The 19,938-nt window shown below is 50.0% G+C and overlaps 1 protein-coding gene across 1 annotated transcript in view; it reads left to right on the forward strand.

Moving 5' to 3' along the window:
* Positions 1-19,938, forward strand: part of PPA2 (inorganic pyrophosphatase 2) — a 560,296-nt gene that overhangs the window by 145,170 nt on the left and 395,188 nt on the right. The window contains exon 2 of the mRNA XM_086962038.1: positions 9,590-9,654. Coding sequence (XP_086818164.1) covers positions 9,590-9,654 — 65 coding nt within the window. The remainder of the gene's footprint in view (positions 1-9,589; positions 9,655-19,938) is intronic.

The raw sequence follows: 19,938 nt of genomic DNA on the forward strand, positions 1-19,938 counted from the left end.
AAAGTGCCAAAATGAAGTTCTACACATGGCTGAGACTGAGGCAAATTATGAAACAGGAGGGACTCAATCACCTACATACATGCAGACATTGCACTGCTGAAGCTTAAAGCAATGATTTTATGATCAGGGCAACACAAGCTGTAATAAATATCTGACTCTGAGGTCATGGTTCACTAATTACTTGTAGCACTACAGAAAGACACTAGATGTTAGGTAGTTTGCCATGTCAGGCCCTGCACGTCGTTACTGAAGCATATCGCAGGGTAGGTTGAATTAGAGCAATAATAGGGGCCATTTCTTGACGGGGGCACTTACCTGCGGGGACCAGCTCCTCATCTTCGATGCACCCGCTGCTGCACTCGCTCTCCCCCCCGCCGGCGCCGCTCCTGACATCGCGGTCGCTGCGGGGAGAGAGCAAAGAGGAAAAAAAACTACAGTTCCCGGCGTCCCCTCTCTGCCACCGGGGGCGCCGAACCGCCGGATCAGCCTGCAGCGCCCGGAGGCGCATAAGAGGCAGTCGCCCCTGCTGCTGAGCGGGGGCCATTTCTTGACGGGGGCACTTACCTGCGGGGACCAGCTCCTCATCTTCGACGCACCCGCTGCTGCACTCGCTCTCCCCCCCCGCCGGCGCCGCTCCTGACATCGCGGTCGTTGCGGGGAGAGAGCAAAGAGGAAAAAAAAACTACAGTTCCCGGCGTCCCCTCTCTGCCCCCGGGGGCGCAGAACCGTCCGATCAGCCTGCAGCGCCCGGAGGCGCATAAGAGGCAGCCGCCCCTCCCGCCTCGCGGGACCAGCCGGGCTAAGCCCGGGCAAAGGGCGGGCCCTCTGTGGCCCTTTGAGGACCTGAGGAGGACGGGGCGGGCCTCCCCACTTGGTCCTAACATAAGAGGTACAGAGACATTATACCCTATACATATCTATGCTCAATTGTCCAGTGTCATAATCGGGCCCTACGTAGTCCTCCCATGATGTCTATTTGGGAAGAGCTTAATGCCGTGTGCGGCACAAACTATGTCCCTGATATATTAACCCTCCCCAGAGCGGGGAAAGACACTGATCTCATAAACTGTACCACCCAGGCTGTACCTGTATCCCCTGATTTGATCCTGTTGAACAATGAGGAAACTCCATTAAATGTCGATCTAATGTGTTGTAGCTCCTCATCCTTCCCTGCCAATCCAATTGTATTAACGCCATATAAAGCAGGGACTACATTAAATAATCCTGTTCCCCCCCCTTCAATCGACCCTATTGGCCCAATTCGAGCGATTGTTGAATGCTGCTCTGTTACCCCTGGTCACTAAAATCAAGGAGTTGGGAGACACGTTGACCAGTGTTGAACAAATAGTAAAAAGGACTTACCCACCTACTGTAAAATCCGCTGTTTCCCCACGTTCCACGCTCTCAACAAACCCTGACAAGCCTATTTCCATTGAACACAGGAAAGCACGTACAATTGATTCTGCCCTGAGCATACCCTTCCCAAGGGGCCAAAATAACACTCCTAAGCCTACTAGTGCCCCTTTTAAAGCCTCTAGATATCCTCAGGTAAGAAGGCATCGAATTAATTTACCCCCTGAAGCTGCCCCCTACGTGTCCGTTCTTTCCGGGGTGCCTGAACTTGGTCAGGGCAATCACGAAACAAGCGAGGATCTGCTAAATAAGACCATCTTTTGGCTTAACAACAACAGACCGCTGCCGCCCGCCTTAGATGGCGGAATTTTGAGCGTCAGGAGGGTGGGGGGGCTAGGCAGATTGCCTAAAAACATTTCGGGAGACCTGATATTAATCAGATTTAAACACAGGAACATTGTCCCCTATTTAAGACTTTCTCAACCAAAACCTGGAGATGGCCCTATTTCTACTTGGGACTTGTTTGATTTTTACCCGGGCCCCGGAGTAATGAACAATAACACTTGGTGCAAATTTAGGAAATTTCTAGAAGGATATGGGTGATAACAACTGTCGTTTTTAAACGCTGCTTTTAAATGCTGCTTTTAATTGATTCCTTAAACAGTGTGTTTTTACCAATTCCTAAAGTAATTGATGACTTTTAAATTGAAATTTTATGTTTTTCTCTTTCTATTATCTTGTTTTTAAAATACCGTATAATAATGTACGCTTATATGATATTTCTCTGTTGAATATCGAATAAAGCTTATTTTGAACCTTTGAACCTAGTGAGTAAACAATTCTAGCAATCTGAGCATATTCAGTGAGTAACCAGTTTCAGCGCAAGTAAGTGGTCTGACTGCCTATCAGCAATGTCAAATAATTAACGGCTGACGTGAATTGAAACAATATTGAGAAGGTCAGCATGCACATCCTTCACATAGGAAATCTTGCTGTGGCGAGAGTATGAGGACAACAGTGGAAAATTGATGCTAAAAAATGTGCAACAATGTCAAATATCTTAGTCCTATAGTATAGGCAGCCGAAGGACAGAACAGGCGAGTAGCAGTACGAAGGGTAAACATCAAAAAGGGAAATTAGTGAGGCATTGCAGTATCTTTGGGATAATAAAGGAAATTTACCTCTCCTCCACTTGCATGCTGTCAAGTAAGGAAAACAGGCCGCAATCGCAGCTCGTAGGGCAACATAACTTGCAGGACAAATAAGTGTAATATTCGGCTTGGTTTTAAGAAAACGTGATACTAACCAGTCATGAGCTGTGAGGATGTGATACAAACCTTAACATATCTAAAATGGCCAAGCTTGTTGTGACAAGGAGATACAAGAGGAAAAGAACATTATCAAGAAGTGTTTGTGGGCATAGTCAAACTGCGTTTTGTACAAGACATACAGATCATCAAAGGGTGTAAGTAACTGCCTATTAAAAAAGAAAGGAGTTTGAAGCATCATATAATGTGGCAATATATTACAATGTCTCTGCCTTGAAAGACGATGTATCCATCTCACCCTCTTGAATGTTATCTAGAAAGGAAGCCAGGTCTCGGTGATCGTAGAGCAGGTGCGATGAACCTTTGTAGGTGATGTAGATTCTGGCAGGCCCAGAAAAGGATAAGTGGATGTTCGTGTTCCTAGAGAGAGGAAGCCTTTCCTCATTTGGACAATGGTCTTGGAATAGTCCTGCGAGATGGTGATCCGGTGACCTTCCCAGTTAATACACCTGTTCTTACATATGAAGTCCATGATTTAGTTCCACGTGTTAATGCAGGGGTTTGCAGATTATTGGTCAAGGCAGGTCCATTGAGGAAACCCAATCGTTTTGTCGTGTATGGATACAGTGCGCTCTCTCAAGTTCAAAGCATTTGTCGAAGGAAATATTAGTGTTGTGAGGAATCCAGTCCTCAAGAAAGGCAATGCATGAGCCATATTTCCCTTCGCTGTTTTCAGGAAAGCCAAAAAATCTAATGTTGCCCCTCCTACTTTTATCCGCAAGTTCGGCGATAGAGCGTTGCATCGATTGTTGACTTTTTATGTAATGAACTGAGGTCTTTTATTGCGTAGAGATTTATCTTCAAGGTCTCAGATGCGCTACTCTGCTTCAGATAGCTTGTCAGTTATCTGTTTGATACCCCATCTTGTACCCGCCACATCTTGCTGCATGATGTCCATACTGACTTTTGTTATTTGGGCAAGTTGTAAGACAACAGACAGCTTTTTAAGAATGGTGTCTATTCTTTCCTTAAATTCATTTTTGTTTTTGCTAGGTGATACCGGAACCGGAAGCTCTGGCTTAGTCCTTTTCGTACCTGTTTTTGTTTTGATTCTTTCTTGGCCATCTTGACGCTTTAGCTGTTTGGAATAAGCTGATATGAAGTAGGATGAAGTGGGAGGCGACCAAAGCTCAGTTGGTCAGTGAAATGAGCCTTTAGATTCGTAGATGATGTGTGTACACACCCTCTGTCGTCGACTGGAGTTGGGGGGGGGGGGGCAATTCTCACAGTTGTTTAAATAAACGGCTATTCAGAGGGACGGTGTCTCGTAACATGTAAAGAATCCTTGCCAAAGATGGTAATGGGGAACACTCCAGTCCCTTCACTCTGCTGTAGTGGTGACATCGTGTCCTACATTTCAGTTATAGAGAGTCACAAATGGTTAGGGTAGCTGGCGTGGGCACCAATGTAGCTTATGCAATGCTATTCTTAATCGTGGAGATGCAGCCTCCAGGACTGGTTGAGTGAGGTCCAGTGTATCGCTGCAACACGGCTACTTAAGGATCCGTCTTGAGAAGGCCCAGAGGAGGAGCAAGCATGCAGGTAGGCCGCTGCATAAACTGTAGAGCCATAGACAAAAAAAAGGAGAGACACTTAATTGCATTTTGACTCTAGTTGCGGCGTCATCATGCTACGGGGAGGTGGGCAGCCATGTTTTAGATCCCAAACAGACCATTTTCCAGGTCACACATTTGCAGTAGAAACCCTGTGTGTACACCGATGTAATTGTGCCCACCTTAATTGGTTATTGAGTACTTCTGCGGAGGCTAGCGATTGGAGGCACTATGTGGTCTTTGCCCCGGTCAGTGCGGTCTCGCTCGCTCTTTAGTTGCGGCCTTGCTGCGTTGTGGGAAGGGGAGTGGCCATGTTGTAGACAGCAATCAACCTGTTTTCAGGTCGCGCTCCCGCAGCGGAGGCGAGAGCGGTAGCAGCTGATTTGAAATCGTGCTGCTTCTGAGGTTGTGGAACCCCCGCCTGAACACATGTATAATTTTGTGGTGGTATGTACAGTTACAGGGTTGTAGTCACCTTAATTGATTATAGCCTGCTTATGTGTATCGCTGCTGAAATTTCTGTAATGGTAGAATCACTCACTTCATATCGCTTATAGGAGAATTTTTTTTTTAATAAACTTTATTTTTAGGTCATTTTATGAACAAACGATATACACACAAATTGGCATCAAATCGGTGTATGCAAGCAAATCGACAACCTCATCAGTGGCACTTAGGTCTACAGGCGGCAGCAGGGAGGGAACAGACTCATGGGGAAAAGGCAAATAACATATATGGAACATGTCATGGGGTAGGAACCAGGCACAGCACCAAAGCAGGTGTTGAACCCTACACTGGTTGACCCTCTCGCTCTCCATCAGACCCAGATCCATCGGACACCTCCAACCCACTGCCCTCACTATCTGTTCTGCAAGCCCTGATGCACACATGATACACCAAGCCAGTAAGTCGTCCTGCAGCTTCTCATCCCTTCAGGTGAGTTGCATGTGGGTTTCCTCAGCCAGCGACCACTCGCGAGCATCCCTAAGCCAAGTGGACACCTCCGGGGCTCTCTGCCGCATTCCCGTAATCGCCATAGTGCGCCTGGCTAGCACCAACATCAACTGTAGTAGTTTATGTGACAGTTTCCTATTCTTGGGTTTCCCGACCAGCGCGAGTAAACACTGCAAAGGTTTGAGCACCATCCGGAGGCCAGTAGCTGCAACTATACGGTCCACCACCTCCACCCAGAATTGCCTAACCAGAGGACAGTCTCACGCTAAGTGAAGGAAGCCCGCTTTCACAGTGGCACATCTGGGGCATTCATCTCCCCTTTTCCCAGAGAAGCACTTCAGAGAGACCGGGGTGAGGTAGGTGCGGTGTAGAAAGTTGAAATATGTCAGTTTAAATGCACGTTACAGGAGACCGTGCGTGTGAGGGAACTTATACGAGCCCACTGTCCCTGTTCCAGTGGGGCGGCAAGAACCGTCTCCCAGGCGGCCGGGACAGCGGCGCAGAGGGGGCTGAGTCCCGCTACATTGCCATATACAGGAGATAAACCAGTTTACTTCCCTTGCCGCAGGAAAGGAGTATATCCAAGGTGTGGGTCAGCAGTGGAACGTCCGGATATTGGGGCCAGGTGACCTTCACTACATCTTGAATTTCCCGGACGTGCAGGAAGTGTCCCCTTCCAAGGCCAAAAGCCTCTTCCGCTTGCTCATAGGTAAGGAAGGTCTTGTTAGAATAAAGATCAGCTAGGACTTCACAACCACCCTCCCTCCAGGCTTGAAATTACATGTCGCCCCATGTCAATGAAGGGGGTCAGAATCCAGAGCGGGAGCTCCCTGTGAAAGTGCACTCTCTGTAGGACCTTCTCGACAAACCGCTGCAATATACTGGCTTTATTTTGCACAAAATAGGGAAGGGACATATCTGACCCCCTGCCCTGCATCAGGGCTACCTGTAGCGCCTGGATGTCTGCCCTGCCAGCGAGAAGGTGTGTCTCCCAATTGTCCGTGTCCGTGAACCAGTGAGCGGCATGTTGTAACTGGGCCGCGTAATAATAGAGGTCGAAGCATGGTGCCTCGAGGCCCCCTTCCTCGTAGCTAAGGACAACGGTGTGAAGGGTCACCCTGCTGCGCCGGCCCGCCCATAACAGGGACGTAAGCAATGTGTTTAGAGTTTTGAACACTCAGAGTGGAAGTGGACATAGAGAGTTCTGGAGGACATATAATGTCCTAGGTAGCATTACCATCTTGCCGACGGCCAGCCGTCCCATCAATGAGAGTGGTAACGAATTCCATAACGACACTGACTGCCGTAAAGACGTAAGTGTGCGCTCCACATTCCGGACTAGTACCCGTGTGTCCCTCTGAGTTACCTGTATACCGAGATAACGGAATCCTTCCCATTCCCATCGTAGCCGGAGATCTGGCAGGTCCCCCGAGGGCACCGAGGTCAGACCCGCCATTGGAAAGATTAGCGACTTATCACAGTTAAGCCGCAAGCCAGAAGCCTCCCCGAACTGGTCCAAGTGTTGGAGCAGTATCGGAAGCGCGTCCCGGGGGGAGGCCAGATAGAACAAGGCGTCATCAGCATATAGAGAGATGACGTTGCACGTGTCCCCCACCCTGATTCCCCACTGTTCCTTATCCGTACGAATCCGAACAGCGAATGGCGCTATGGAGAGGGCAAATAGCAACGGTGAGAGGGGACACCCCTGGCGTGTACCCCGTCCCAGCCGCCACTCCTCGGACCTCATGCCCCCAAGCTTCACCCTAACCCAGAATCCAGCAACAGAAGTTGGGACCCAGTCCCGCAATGCGGAGGACCTCGAGGAGAGAACCCCAATCGACCGTGTCGAACGCTTTGGCAAGATCGATTGACACCAACACCATCTGCTCCTCCCAAACCCGTACTTCATGTAAAATGTGATTCAACTGCCGTAAATTCATAGCCGCGTCGCGCCCTGTATAAAACCGCACTGGTCCTCGTGCACTAAATGAGGCATGTACGGTGCTAAGCGTGCGGCCAGGAGTTTACACAAGTTCTTAACATCCGTGTTGCTCATCGTGATTGGCCGATACGACGAAGGCTCATGGGCGCCCCCGCCCGGTTTCAGGAGCATGCATATCACCTCCAGTGCCATACTCGGCGGAAGAGTCCCTTTTCCAAATGCCTCAAGGTAGACCTGCAAGAGAAGTCGGGGAAGTGTGCACGCGAATGCCTGATAAAACTCAGTAGGGAACCCGTCGCTGCCCGGAGACTTACCTATCCCAGCATCAGGGCTTCGTCAAGTGCCTCCCGCGCCGGTTTAGGGACAGACCGTAGGAGCTGGTCCCGAAGGTAAGGGAGATAGGATGCCTCGGAAACAGAGGGGTCTGCGGCATACACCTGCTGGAGATGTGATTTAAGGACCCCTAAAAGACCCACCTCAGAGTAGACCAAGCCCCCCGTAGGCTCCCGTAGGGCCACAATTGCCTCTGGGGCCCTTTCCCGTCTGAAAATCCAGGCCAGTAATCTACCTGATTTATCCCCCTCCCTGTCGAGACGCTGTCTGTACTGTATGAGGGTGTATTTATCGAACCTATGCAGGATGTAATGGAGACTGGTCCGAGCGTCGTGTTCAGTCTCCCCTGCCAGAGCCTCAGGGGCTACAGAGGTCTGTAGTTCCAAGAGGCGACTTTCCGCCTCCTGCAGTTCTCGGTGGAGCTGCTGCCGAACTCCATATGTGAGGATCATGCAAGCCCCCTCTCACCACCGCCTTAAGGGCGCCCCATTTCGTGGTCAGTGAGAGATCCCGCCCGTCCGAATTAGGATCAACATAATTGGCTATGGCAGTCTCCAAGTGATGCTTCCCCCACTGGGTCCTCAAGGATCTCCATCTGCAGCCTCCAAGTTCGCGGACGCATAACGGCCCGCCCTAAGTCATCACACACGCCACAGGGGAGTGATCATTGAGGAATCATGCTTGAAGGGTTACCTCAAGGGACATCGTGGCTCCCGGATTCTCGAGCAAGCCCCTGTCCAAACGGCTGTGTGTATCGGAAGAGAAACGGGTATATAACGACTGGGCCGGGTATGTCTGGCACCCGACATCCTGGGCCCCTATATTCCCCATAACCTTCCGGAGTTTCGCTGTCATTCGCGGTTTCGTACCAGGCCGGAGTGGGAACCTGTCCAGGGTGGGGTCCAGAACACAAAGTCTCCCAACCATAGTAACGGTACCTCCAGCTCTGAACCTCCTGCAGAGATTGAAAAAAATCCGGATCATCCGTGTTCGGGGTATAGGTATTCAGAATGGCGATATCCCTGCCATCCAGTTTAGCCCTGAGGAGCCGGTACCTCCCATGGTCCTTAACTTTCCACGTATTGGACAACAAATAGGACCACGGGTGCTACCCAAACTAGGACCCCCCCCCCCCCCCCCCCCCCCCGCGTATGTAGAGAAGGAAGAGTGGAGCTTATAGGAGAATTGATATGATATTCATCCTGGCCGGTGGGATCTCACTGGATCTTTAGTTGTCACCTAGATGACTTAAGGGTACAGAGGCAGCCATGCTGTAGGCAGCAGGCAGCCCGTTTCCTGGTCGCATTGTTTCCGCAGAGTGGAGGCAACAGGGAGCTATGTTGGAGCCTATGCCGCCTTCTCCACCTGCTTCAGAGCACTTTCTCTTGTAGTCCGTGTGTTTAGTGCATGTGACCCATTTTGGAGACAACGATGTGGCGAAGAGGAGATGGAGTTCGCGCTCAGGCGCCATTTTCCTCTGCTTCAGGCCCCCTACAGCCTTGCTCTTTTAATTGACTTGTTTATAGATGCATTTGAGTTTCTCGCCTAGGGACCACTGCAGCATTGCTATCTGGAGGTGGAGAGCCTTTCTTCTTTTCCTGCTCCTCTTGCTTAGCAGTACTAGCATCAAACAGCATTATGCGTTTAAGTACCAAGCTCTGGATTATGCCACCACAGGTGAACTCTAGCAGTGCCCCTTTGCGGTAGAAAACACGCACACCCGCTTTAAAGCTGCCACGTATGCTTCGATTAACTTGTCTCAGTTTAAGATTGGTCTGGGGAATAATCTTGTCTAAGGGATTAGCATCTTGCTCATAACTAAGTTCTTCATGGTGCCGAAAAGTATGGTCTGACAAACTCCCTTACTCAACCCTCATGAGGCACTTGAAATTCAATATTTGTTACAAAAATGGGGTTCTTTTCATATCTTTTGGAAATTAAGGAACCAAATGATGGGATGAAAGTACCATGTCAGAGTTGTATTTTTATTTTAATGTTTGTTGTTCAACATTTATTCCTGTATTTAGAATAATTGTTAATGTTGTGTCAGTAGTTGATAAAAGTGCATTTGCTTGTGTATTATTGTCCTATCTGATTAGGTACTTATATCTTTCTTTTCTTTGTAGAACGTGGGGATGGAAAATATATTTCACCGTTTCATGACATCCCTCTCTGTGTTGAAATGAACGAGGTATGTATTCTGTCGTCTGCTATGCACATTGGTTAACCAAAGGATTGGTTTAAAGTACTGGGAGGGCATACCTTACAGTTAATTCCCTGTATTTGTGTAACAAGCGTCAGTTGTATTTTTTTTAACATACTTTATTGCCTTGTGATAGTTTTATTGGCATTTTCACTTGTTAGAACTTTGTGATCATTCCCTTTTACATGATTTTAAAGTTATTCCTCAATGCAATACTTTCTTTTTTGGTAATTACGTTCCTGTTTGTTCTATTCTTGTTCAACCTTAGCTGTAACTTTTACCTTAAATCTAAATTTGGGTCTATGGGGGGACTGTCTAGGCATAGTATTCAAAACTCAGCTCATGAGGTCTTCTATTTTCTTCAGTCTTGTTTAGAGCAGGGGCAGCTCTTCCACTAAGGCGGAGGAGAGTCGCCCCATTGCTCTTTGAGCCGGAAAAATTAAATGATAAGAACATAGTTATTATCATTATATTTTTTGCAGGTTCTGGGCTGGGTTAGGTCCGGGCTCGGCTGCAGGCACAGGGGGAGGAGTGGTTTGCACGCTCCAAGTGCGCAGGACTGCTTGGCTGGCCGTCACAGGTCGGCCAAACAGTCACCAGGCTCTCCTCTATGCCACTGCGCTTTATGCCACTGCACTCTGTGTCACAGCACTCTAAAGCCAATGCACTCTACACCACTTTACTCAAACTCAGTACACGCTAATCAACTGCACGCTATTCCAATCTACTCTGCACCACTGCACTGTACGCCTCTAAACTCTATGCCACTGCACTCTACGCCACTACTCTGCACCACTGCACTCTCTGTTACTAAACTCTGCCCCACTCTACTCTATGCTACTGCATTCTACGCCACTGTACTGCACTCTACGGCAATGCACTCAATGCCACTCTAATCTACTGTGCACCACTGTACTCTGACACTGCACTCTATGCCACTTCACTCAACACCTCTGTAGTCTAGCCTGCACCACTCTACTGTATGCCAGTGCACTCTATCTCACTCTACTATGCACCACTGCACTCTACACCACTCCAATCTAAACCACTCTATTCTGCATCACTCCACTCCACTTTGTAATACTGCTCTGTACTACTCCACACCACTCCACTCCACTCTACTGTGAAACAATCTATTCTATTTCACTGCACTTTATGCATCTCTACTCCACTGTGCGCCGCTCTACTCCACTCCACTCTTCTCCACTGCAATCGACGCTGTGCCATTCTACTCTATAATTAAACAACAGGGGTGGTGATGGACAGAGTTTCTGAATTAAGCAGAATACTCTCACCCAGTCAAGAGATCAGGGCTTAATCCAACACCGTTTTTTAGCTCACTGCACCATCCCAGCTCAGAACCTGGCTATATGCAAATTAGTCTGTCCCTGGCCCAGTGTATCATGGGAAGAGGGCAAACCAAACTACCAAGCCAATTCTTTCACTTGGTTTGCCATGATACACTGGGCCAGGGACAGACTAATTTGCATATAGCCAGGTTCTGAGCTGGGATGGTGCAGTGAGCTAAAAAACGGTGTTGGATTAAGCCCTGATCTCTTGACTGGGTGAGAGTATTCTGCCTAATTCAGAAACTCTGTCCATCACCACCCCCTGTTTTTTAATTATTTTGTCCACCATAAGCGTGCAAGGGTATACTCAGACGTGAGTCCCTTGCTCATTGCACCATCAGGATTCAAGCAAGCCGGGCCGAAGACGGCTGAAATGCCAGAAACCGGTCCCCGGTAGCTTGTTTCCTTCCCAGTGAAAGAATTGGCTTGGTAGTTTGGTTTGCCCTGTTCCCATGATACACTGGGCCAGGGACAGACTAATTTGCATATAGCCAGGTTCTGAGCTGGGATGGTGCAGTGAGCTAAAAAACGGTGTTGGATTAAGCCCTGATCTCTTGACTGGGTGAGAGTATTCTGCCTAATTCAGAAACTCTGTCCATCACCACCCCCTGTTGTTTAATTATTCTACTCTATGGCACTACGCTATATGTCACTACTCTATGCCAATGCACTCTATTCTGCAGCACTAAACTCTACCCTGCACCACTCTACTTTACGCTGAAACACTCTATTCTATGCCACTGCACTCTACACCACAGTACTCTAAACCCCTGCAGTCTATGCCAATTCACTCTACACGTCTTAACTCAAAACCAATGCACCCTATGCCACTCTATTTTTTTAATTTTTTTTTTATTTATGAAGTTTTGTAAAGCGCTAGCCTGACCCGAGGGTATCGGAGCGCTTCACAGCAATTGCATAGCAAAACATTCGGGAGCATAACATATTACAATAAAGTGAGCAAAAGGAGCAGAAGAAACATCAAAACAGTGAGACAGTCCGGGTGGAAGTTGTAGTAAAGAAGATGTTGAGTGCGTCCATTACAAGGACTTGCGATCCCCCAGCCGGGAGAGGTAAAGTGTCATTTTCCGCCCTCCGGTGGATCCTATTTGATCCCTGGAGATCGATCGAGGAAAAGGATTTTGAGCTGACTTTTGAATTTAGCGAAGGAGGGAATAGTTCTGATGTATGGGGGGATGGAGTTCCATATTTTAGGCACATTGTCGGCGAAGGATCTGGCCGCAGTTTTTTGTTTTAGAGGTTTTAGCGGGATATGCAGTAAGGTATTGAGGCTTCTGAGGTTCCTGTTCTGACCTGCTTTTTTAGGTTTCGCTGGGGAGCGGAGCCGATTAGGCTCCGCCTCCAGAGAAATCTAATGAGTATAGTAAGCACTATGGAACACGCCCCCCCGTCCGATTGGCTAGCTCCATAAATGGAGCCTAGCCATTGGACGAGGGGCCTGTCCATCAATGCCGGACCAGACACGGGGGCGTTCCCGAGATTCTTTGGCTTTGGCGACGTCACGCGACGCCGGGAACGCCCCCGAGTCTGGTCCGGCCGGGCCGTGCTTGCTGCTGTCCTGCCTTGTGTCCCTCCTCTCGCCGTCCCCACGTTTCCCGCCTCCCTCCCGACGTCCGTGTCCTTTCCCGCCCCCCTCGTCCTCTCCCGCCCGCTCCCCTCGTCCTCTCCCGCCCCCCCCCCGTGTCCTCACAAATAGTGGTATCCCGGGGGTCAACCGGCAGCTGCTCGGCACCTTGGCCGAGGCACGAAGGGGCTGCGACCGCATTGGTGGCTTTTCGGAGGCTCGTCGGCCGAGGCGCGCTCTGATTGGCCGCTGCAGTGGGCCTGTCCCCGTGAGCTGCGCCGCCGTTGGTTGGAGCCTCGCCGAGCCGCGCTGTGAGTGGCTGACTCAGTTCCTTAGACTGGAGAATGGTCTGGGATACTAGTCTGAAGACTGGGCCTGAACACTGTCCTGTGTGCACGAGCTCAAAGTCAGCCGCATCTGTTTCCTGGTGCTGGCCTTCGATACCCGGATGTCGACCTCCTTAACCCGAAACAAAGTAACATTTGTAGTATTGTCCTTAAAATCCGTCGTGTTAATCCCCGTGCAGTCTGTGCTCCGGGGGCGGAGCCACCCTGCCCTGTTTATCTGGGTCCGCGTCACTGACCGTAGCTGACCCTGATGAAAGTGGCAGGCGTGCGATACTGACTGCAGCTGGCAATTACCCTCGGGATGCCAAGCTACCACGGAACTGGAGTTTGCGCCTCACACCTAATGAGGCACTAGATAGGGGGCTTGCACTCCTGGGGGGCCGGGAGCACTGAGGTCACGTGCCACTTTTTGGCAGAGCCGCCCACCTTTAACTCGGCCCTTATGTCTCTAGGAGGTCAATTCAAATCACAACATAGTACCCCCCCCTCCCCCCCCCCCCCCCACACCTTCCAGACTAACCTAACACATTCATTCATTCACTGACTGACGCACACGGGTCTCACCAACGCGGAAATGGGAACCGATTTATAAAGAAAAAAATCAAGTATTTGGAGGTAAAGGAGAGACATAATAAAGGTCGAGGGAGATGGGAGAGGTCAGCAATCAGAGACAAGCGTTCGTCGAGAAAAGTGAAAGTTCAGAGAGGGAGAGAAAAGAAGAGAAGGGATAATGCAAGGTAAGAGACGGCTCATGGGACGGCGCTGCGCCCATCCATCACCGAGACAGTGATGTCTCAATAACACACCTCCTGCTCCGGATCAATTTAATCCAATTCATGGTGCTAAAGTGGTGTTTACCAGAAATAACTGCCCGGCAGCGCCTGTGTGTGTTTGGGGTCAGGGGGGCATGCGTTAATGCGTCTCTGGACTCAGACCTGGACATCCCATATACGGAGCAATCTCCCAGCACTGAGTGTACACGACGTGAGACACCGTAACATGCACACCCTACAGTAGCATGCACACCAAGCGTTCGAGCATGCACAAAGCACCCCAAAAACACGCGGATTACCCTATTAGGCACACACCATAATATAAACACATTGTGAAATGAGGACCTGGCATATAATACGAGCAACGTCATAACACGGGCACATTACCATCACGTGTGCACACCACTGCAACGTGCACACGGTAGCAAAACATGCACACGCCATTCTAGGTTCATTCGAGTGTAACCGCACAAATCAACAACCCGTGAACAAAGCACCGCGGCATGCACACGCCACAATACACACAAAGACCACCATCCCATGAAGACAGCAGCAGAGCATGCGCTGAACACCTCAACCTGTACACACACCCAGCACAACAATGAGCACACGCACACACACTGCAACAGGCACACACTACAACAGTTTGCACATGTTGGCAGCTTTGACCTGACGTCACTGACCGTAGCTGACCCTGATGAAAGTGGCAGGCGTGCGATACTGACTGCAGCTGGCAATTACCCTCGGGATGCCAAGCTACCACGGAACTGGAGTTTGCGCCTCACACCTAATGAGGCACTAGATAGGGGGCTTGCACTCCTGGGGGGCCGGGAGCACCGAGGTCACGTGCCACTTTTTGGCAGAGCCGCCCACCTTTAACTCGGCCCTTATGTCTCTAGGAGGTCAATTCAAATCACAACATAGTACACCCCCCCCCCCCACACCTTCCAGACTAACCTAACACATTCATTCATTCACTGACTGACGCACACGGGTCTCACCAACGCGGAAATGGGAACCGATTTATAAAGAAAAAAATCAAGTATTTGGAGGTAAAGGAGAGACATAATAAAGGTCGAGGGAGATGGGAGAGGTCAGCAATCAGAGACAAGCGTTCGTCGAGAAAAGTGAAAGTTCAGAGAGGGAGAGAAAAGAAGAGAAGGGATAATGCAAGGTAAGAGACGGCTCATGGGACGGCGCTGCGCCCATCCATCACCGAGACAGTGATGTCTCAATAACACACCTCCTGCTCCGGATCAATTTAATCCAATTCATGGTGCTAAAGTGGTGTTTACCAGAAATAACTGCCCGGCAGCGCCTGTGTGTGTTTGGGGTCAGGGGGGCATGCGTTAATGCGTCTCTGGACTCAGACCTGGACATCCCATATACGGAGCAATCTCCCAGCACTGAGTGTACACGACGTGAGACACCGTAACATGCACACCCTACAGTAGCATGCACACCCAGCGTTCGAGCATGCACAAAGCACCCCAAAAACACGCGGATTACCCTATTAGGCACACACCATAATATAAACACATTGTGAAATGAGGACCTGGCATATAATACGAGCAACGTCATAACACGGGCACATTACCATCACGTGTGCACACCACTGCAACGTGCACACGGTAGCAAAACATGCACACGCCATTCTAGGTTCATACGAGTGTAACCGCACAAATCAACAACCCGTGAACAAAGCACCGCGGCATGCACACGCCACAATACACACAAAGACCACCATCCCATGAAGACAGCAGCAGAGCATGCGCTGAACACCTCAACCTGTACACACACCCAGCACAACAATGAGCACACGCACACACACTGCAACAGGCACACACTACAACAGTTTGCACACGTGCATGCGCACATCATCGTGACATGAACACAGCCTCCTGGAATGCACACAAAGAGCATACAATGCACACCCTGTGACAGGCATATTTGATCACATGCACCAACCATTCTAACAAGCACAGAACGGTACCCTCTGCACATTAGCACAGCACACACCCACTGCTGGTCCTATCTAGAAGGCCTCGTTGCCAAGTTGATCTGCGGCCTGCCTTTGATCGATCATCTGGCGGCTGCTTTGCTGGACGTCAATGTCCCCTCCTGGGCCACCTGCTCTTTCAGTTTCATAGGGGGTGACATGCTCACCACTGCTTCTGAGGTGGCGACGGACACACATGCACACAGACACCCATGCACACACGCACACAAAGACACACGCACACACACACACGCTAGCCCACACACACACAGATGTACACCCACTCCCCAGGCACACAGAAGTGCATCCCACATAGCACACCTATACTGTAAGGACTGACAGCAGGTGACATCTACTCACGGTCACCTTCATAGACCCGCGCACTCTTCTGCTTCTAGGCGCTAGTCTGGTACTATGAAAGACCGAGTGCAGAGCGAGTGCAGAGCGGGAGGCTGTCATCCCCGTGTGCCTGTCCTAAGATGGGGAATGCTCAAAAGAGGTCTTCCCCTCTTTTACCTATAACCATAACCAAAACCCAAACACCCCAAGTACTACAAGTAAACATTTCCCCGTCCTTCGATCAGGCCTGCGTTAGGGCATGTTGCAGCCTCTGCTTGGTCTGGTAGGGTCCGTTGGCAATGCCCCTGGTACAAACCGGGCAATGGCCTCTTCTGGTGACTTATGGGGTCACTCACTCCCTCAGCGCGTTGTGGGTCTCCTTCTGCTGTGCTGACAGCTCTCCGCTGACAGTGGCATCTGAGCTTTACTTCCATGCCACCGTTCTCCTTTATCCTTCCATACCATATTACATGAGGTTCCTGGCTCCTTGGTGACGCATGCAAGAGCCCATTTGTGCCTTCCTCAGTGACATCACTTCTACATCTATTAACCATCCATGAGCCAATCCCGAGGTTACAATACCACTTTTCTAGTGAGAATAGCACATGAACTTCCACACTTATTCATCGCTCGAACATCAGCTGATGGATGATGTTAGACCTGACATCATTGGCTTCAGTCTCTCCTCCATGTTTTCCGTTTGCCTCTACTGTGTTACGATGTTTTGCTGGTATATGCTTTGGGCGCCGTGTCACTGCTGATCAGTGCCATAGCGCAAGTGCTCCCTATGTTAAAATGATGTATCTATGGTATCCATGTTTGGCTTATTTGGTTTACTGTCAGTCCCTAGTCTAGTGCACCAGGAGTGCCGGGGCTTGTAAATGCAAATGCCGCTCGTGGGCTTGCAGCACGTGTTGTGCCACCCACAGGAGCGGCCTGGTAAACGAATGTCTACGGGTCGGTCATTGCGAGACCCACGTGCAGTCTTGCACTGTCACGTCGGCTGCGCAGGTATACCTACCTGCCAGTCCCTTCAACCTTCCCTTAGCTTCATGTTAGTCACCCCTATGGTAGGCCCGTGGGCAGGGTGCATTGTAAGTGTAAGGTAGGACAAGCCTGACCAAGTTGGCATGTCCTGATAGTGAAGTGCCGCCATCTTAGGGCTTCACTATTGCGAGGTAGCCTGCTCTCCGTTGGATAGAATGGGCCGCCGGGGTTATTAACGCTATAATCCTAGCTGGCTCGGGGAGCATGGTGCAATGTCGAGTTTGGTATCCCTGAACTCGGGGTTTAATTACGCATCCGTTGGTGTGGATGGTTTTTAGGTTTCGCTGGGGGGCGGAGCCGTTAGGCTCCTCCTCCAGAGAAATCTATTGAGTATAGTAAGCACTATGGAACACGCCCCCCCGTCCCATTGGCTAGCTCCATAAATGGAGCCTAGCCATTGGACGAGGGGCCTGTCCATCAATGCCGGACCAGACACGGGGGCGTTCCCGAGATTCTTTGGCTTTTGCCGACGTCACGCGACGCCGGGAACGCCCCCGAGTCTCCTCCGGCCGGGCCGTGCTTGCTGCTGTCCTGGGCATCGTGAGTGTTTTTCCCCCGGCACGTTTCCCGCCTCCCTCCCGCCGTTCGTGTTCTCTCACGCCCCCTGTGTCCTCTCCCGCCCCCTCCCGCCGTCCGTTCCTCTCCCGCCCCCCCCCCCGTGTCCTCGTAGGTGCTGCCGCCATTTTTTTTATCCGCCCGGGGGTCAACCGGCAGCTGCTCGGCACCTTGGCCGAGACACAAAGGGGCTGCGACCGCATTGGTGGCTTTTCGGAGGCTCGTCGGCAGAGGCGCGCTCTGATTGGCCGCTGCAGTGGGCCTGTCCCCGTGAGCTGCGCCGCCGTTGGTTGGAGCCTCGCCGCGTCATCAGGATCTGCCCCGGGAGCCGCGCTGTGAGTGGCTGACTCCGGGGGAACCCTCGACGTCAGCGGAGGCCAGTGGGAGCTGCGACGGGGGCCGTGCCTGCGAGGGTGAGTCTTTGGGAACACGTGACGGTCGCTGTCTGGGAGTCTGCATGTGGCGCACAGGTATGCTGATGAGAAACTGGGCAGCATTATGGGCACGCGAGGTGAGCTCGACGGGCGGGTTGTGGGGGCAGAAGGGGCGGACTCTGAGGGAACGCGTGGAAAGTGTTGGTGTCAGAGTTGTGCGCCACTGTGCCTACTATTTCCAATCTCGCTGCACTTGCAGTGATAATGTTTTTTGCTTCTGTGCTGAGTTCACTTCTGACGCAAATCATCATTGGCCCTATAAAGTAACATAACTAGCGCAGGGGGATAGGAAGTCCGTGCGCTGCATTCACGTAATACGACCGACATGCCACGTAATGACAAGCCATAAACCTATATGTTTCACTCAGTGTATTTGTGCTTTGCTTAAAAAACACATACCGCCTAACATTCAGCATGTGACGCACTTCTATACATCATAAAATACTATACTATGCGCAAACACATCATGCAGTTTGGGAATCGAATATGGCGAATGAAGGCTCATTGGAATGTGGTTTGTGACATCCAGCTCTTCCTGTGACAGAATCATAGAATCAAGAGCTATGGACCCTGTGCTAAAATCAAATTAATGACGCCATTAGTACACTTCCTTACCGCTTGCAAAGTGCCCCTTTGGTTGCAGAGACATCAATATTATCAGGACCGATTTGAGTGACGGGGCATTTGTCCAGCAAACTGAGATGCCGTCTCTTATCCGACAGGAAATATTCAGTGTTGCATATTAACATATAATACTGCAGTTTTTATATCTGAATATTCAACCACGCGTAGCAGTATTCGGCTGATTATAGAATGTCCATATTTCTGTTGACAAACACAAATTTCAGAGGCCGGCATTGGTATTTTCGAGAATTTAGCAGGTCGTGTGTTCTTTGGTGGCCGGAAAAGGGAGTGACGTCTGAGAGTGCAGTAGGATGTGTTTAGCATTGCAGATAGCTGTGAGTTGGAAATGAACAGAGCAGCAGCATGTCAGCGTAGCGACACCAAGGGAGGGCCTCATATGGGTCTTCCTGTCTGAATGTGGGTGGCGTGCCTGCTGGTGGTGCGCAGTGGTTCAGGTTGTGGTAGAGCCTAGTGAATGGCAAGCAGGGACTTACTAGTTATCAGGGTTGGACGTTCAAGTTTATCTTTGATTAATTCTTGGTTTGAATTTGACTGAATAGTTTTAAAGTAGACAAGATACGTTTTTAGGTCTGGAGTTAGCTTTGCTCTTTTGATTTTCCTAAAATGATATGTACAGTACAGTTACTCAAGGGGCTTTCAGCTTCTCCTCATCATCCATTGGTTTGATATTGTGTCATTCACATTTTTCTTCTGCCCACTATAGAGCACAACTTGTGGCAAAGGGTCAGGCAAGCTTCACCCCTTGGCTAACTTCACTGAGAGTTGCGCCATTCTGCCCTCTCAGAAGAAGCCTATCCACACACAAAGTAGTTCTCTTTAGTGCCCTGGGCTACCATGGCAATGTTTGATTTCTGTTACCCAGAAAGTATTTTTGTTATTAGCCATTTGTTTGTTAGACGGAGGAGGGCCACCAGCTTCCTCAATATAAAGGTTTGTAAAAACGATGGCAAAACAAAATAATCACTGACTACACCAAAAGGCTGGCAGCAGCACCACACCAATTGGCTTTCCCAATGCTTGTTTAGTATGGGAGCCATCACTGAGGAATGGCAAGGCTAATGCTCAAAATAGCTAGCTAAATCGAGAGTAATCTGGTATTTCCCTCCATTGTGTACACGTCATTTTGTATTGTCACAGTTTCCCATTCATGTTTACAAAAATTTGCTTACGGGGATTGGACGAGTCTAATACCACTCCCT

Source organism: Lissotriton vulgaris, chromosome 3_1 (assembly GCF_964263255.1).
Source record: "Lissotriton vulgaris chromosome 3_1, aLisVul1.2, whole genome shotgun sequence".
Taxonomy (NCBI): Eukaryota; Metazoa; Chordata; class Amphibia; order Caudata; family Salamandridae; genus Lissotriton; species Lissotriton vulgaris.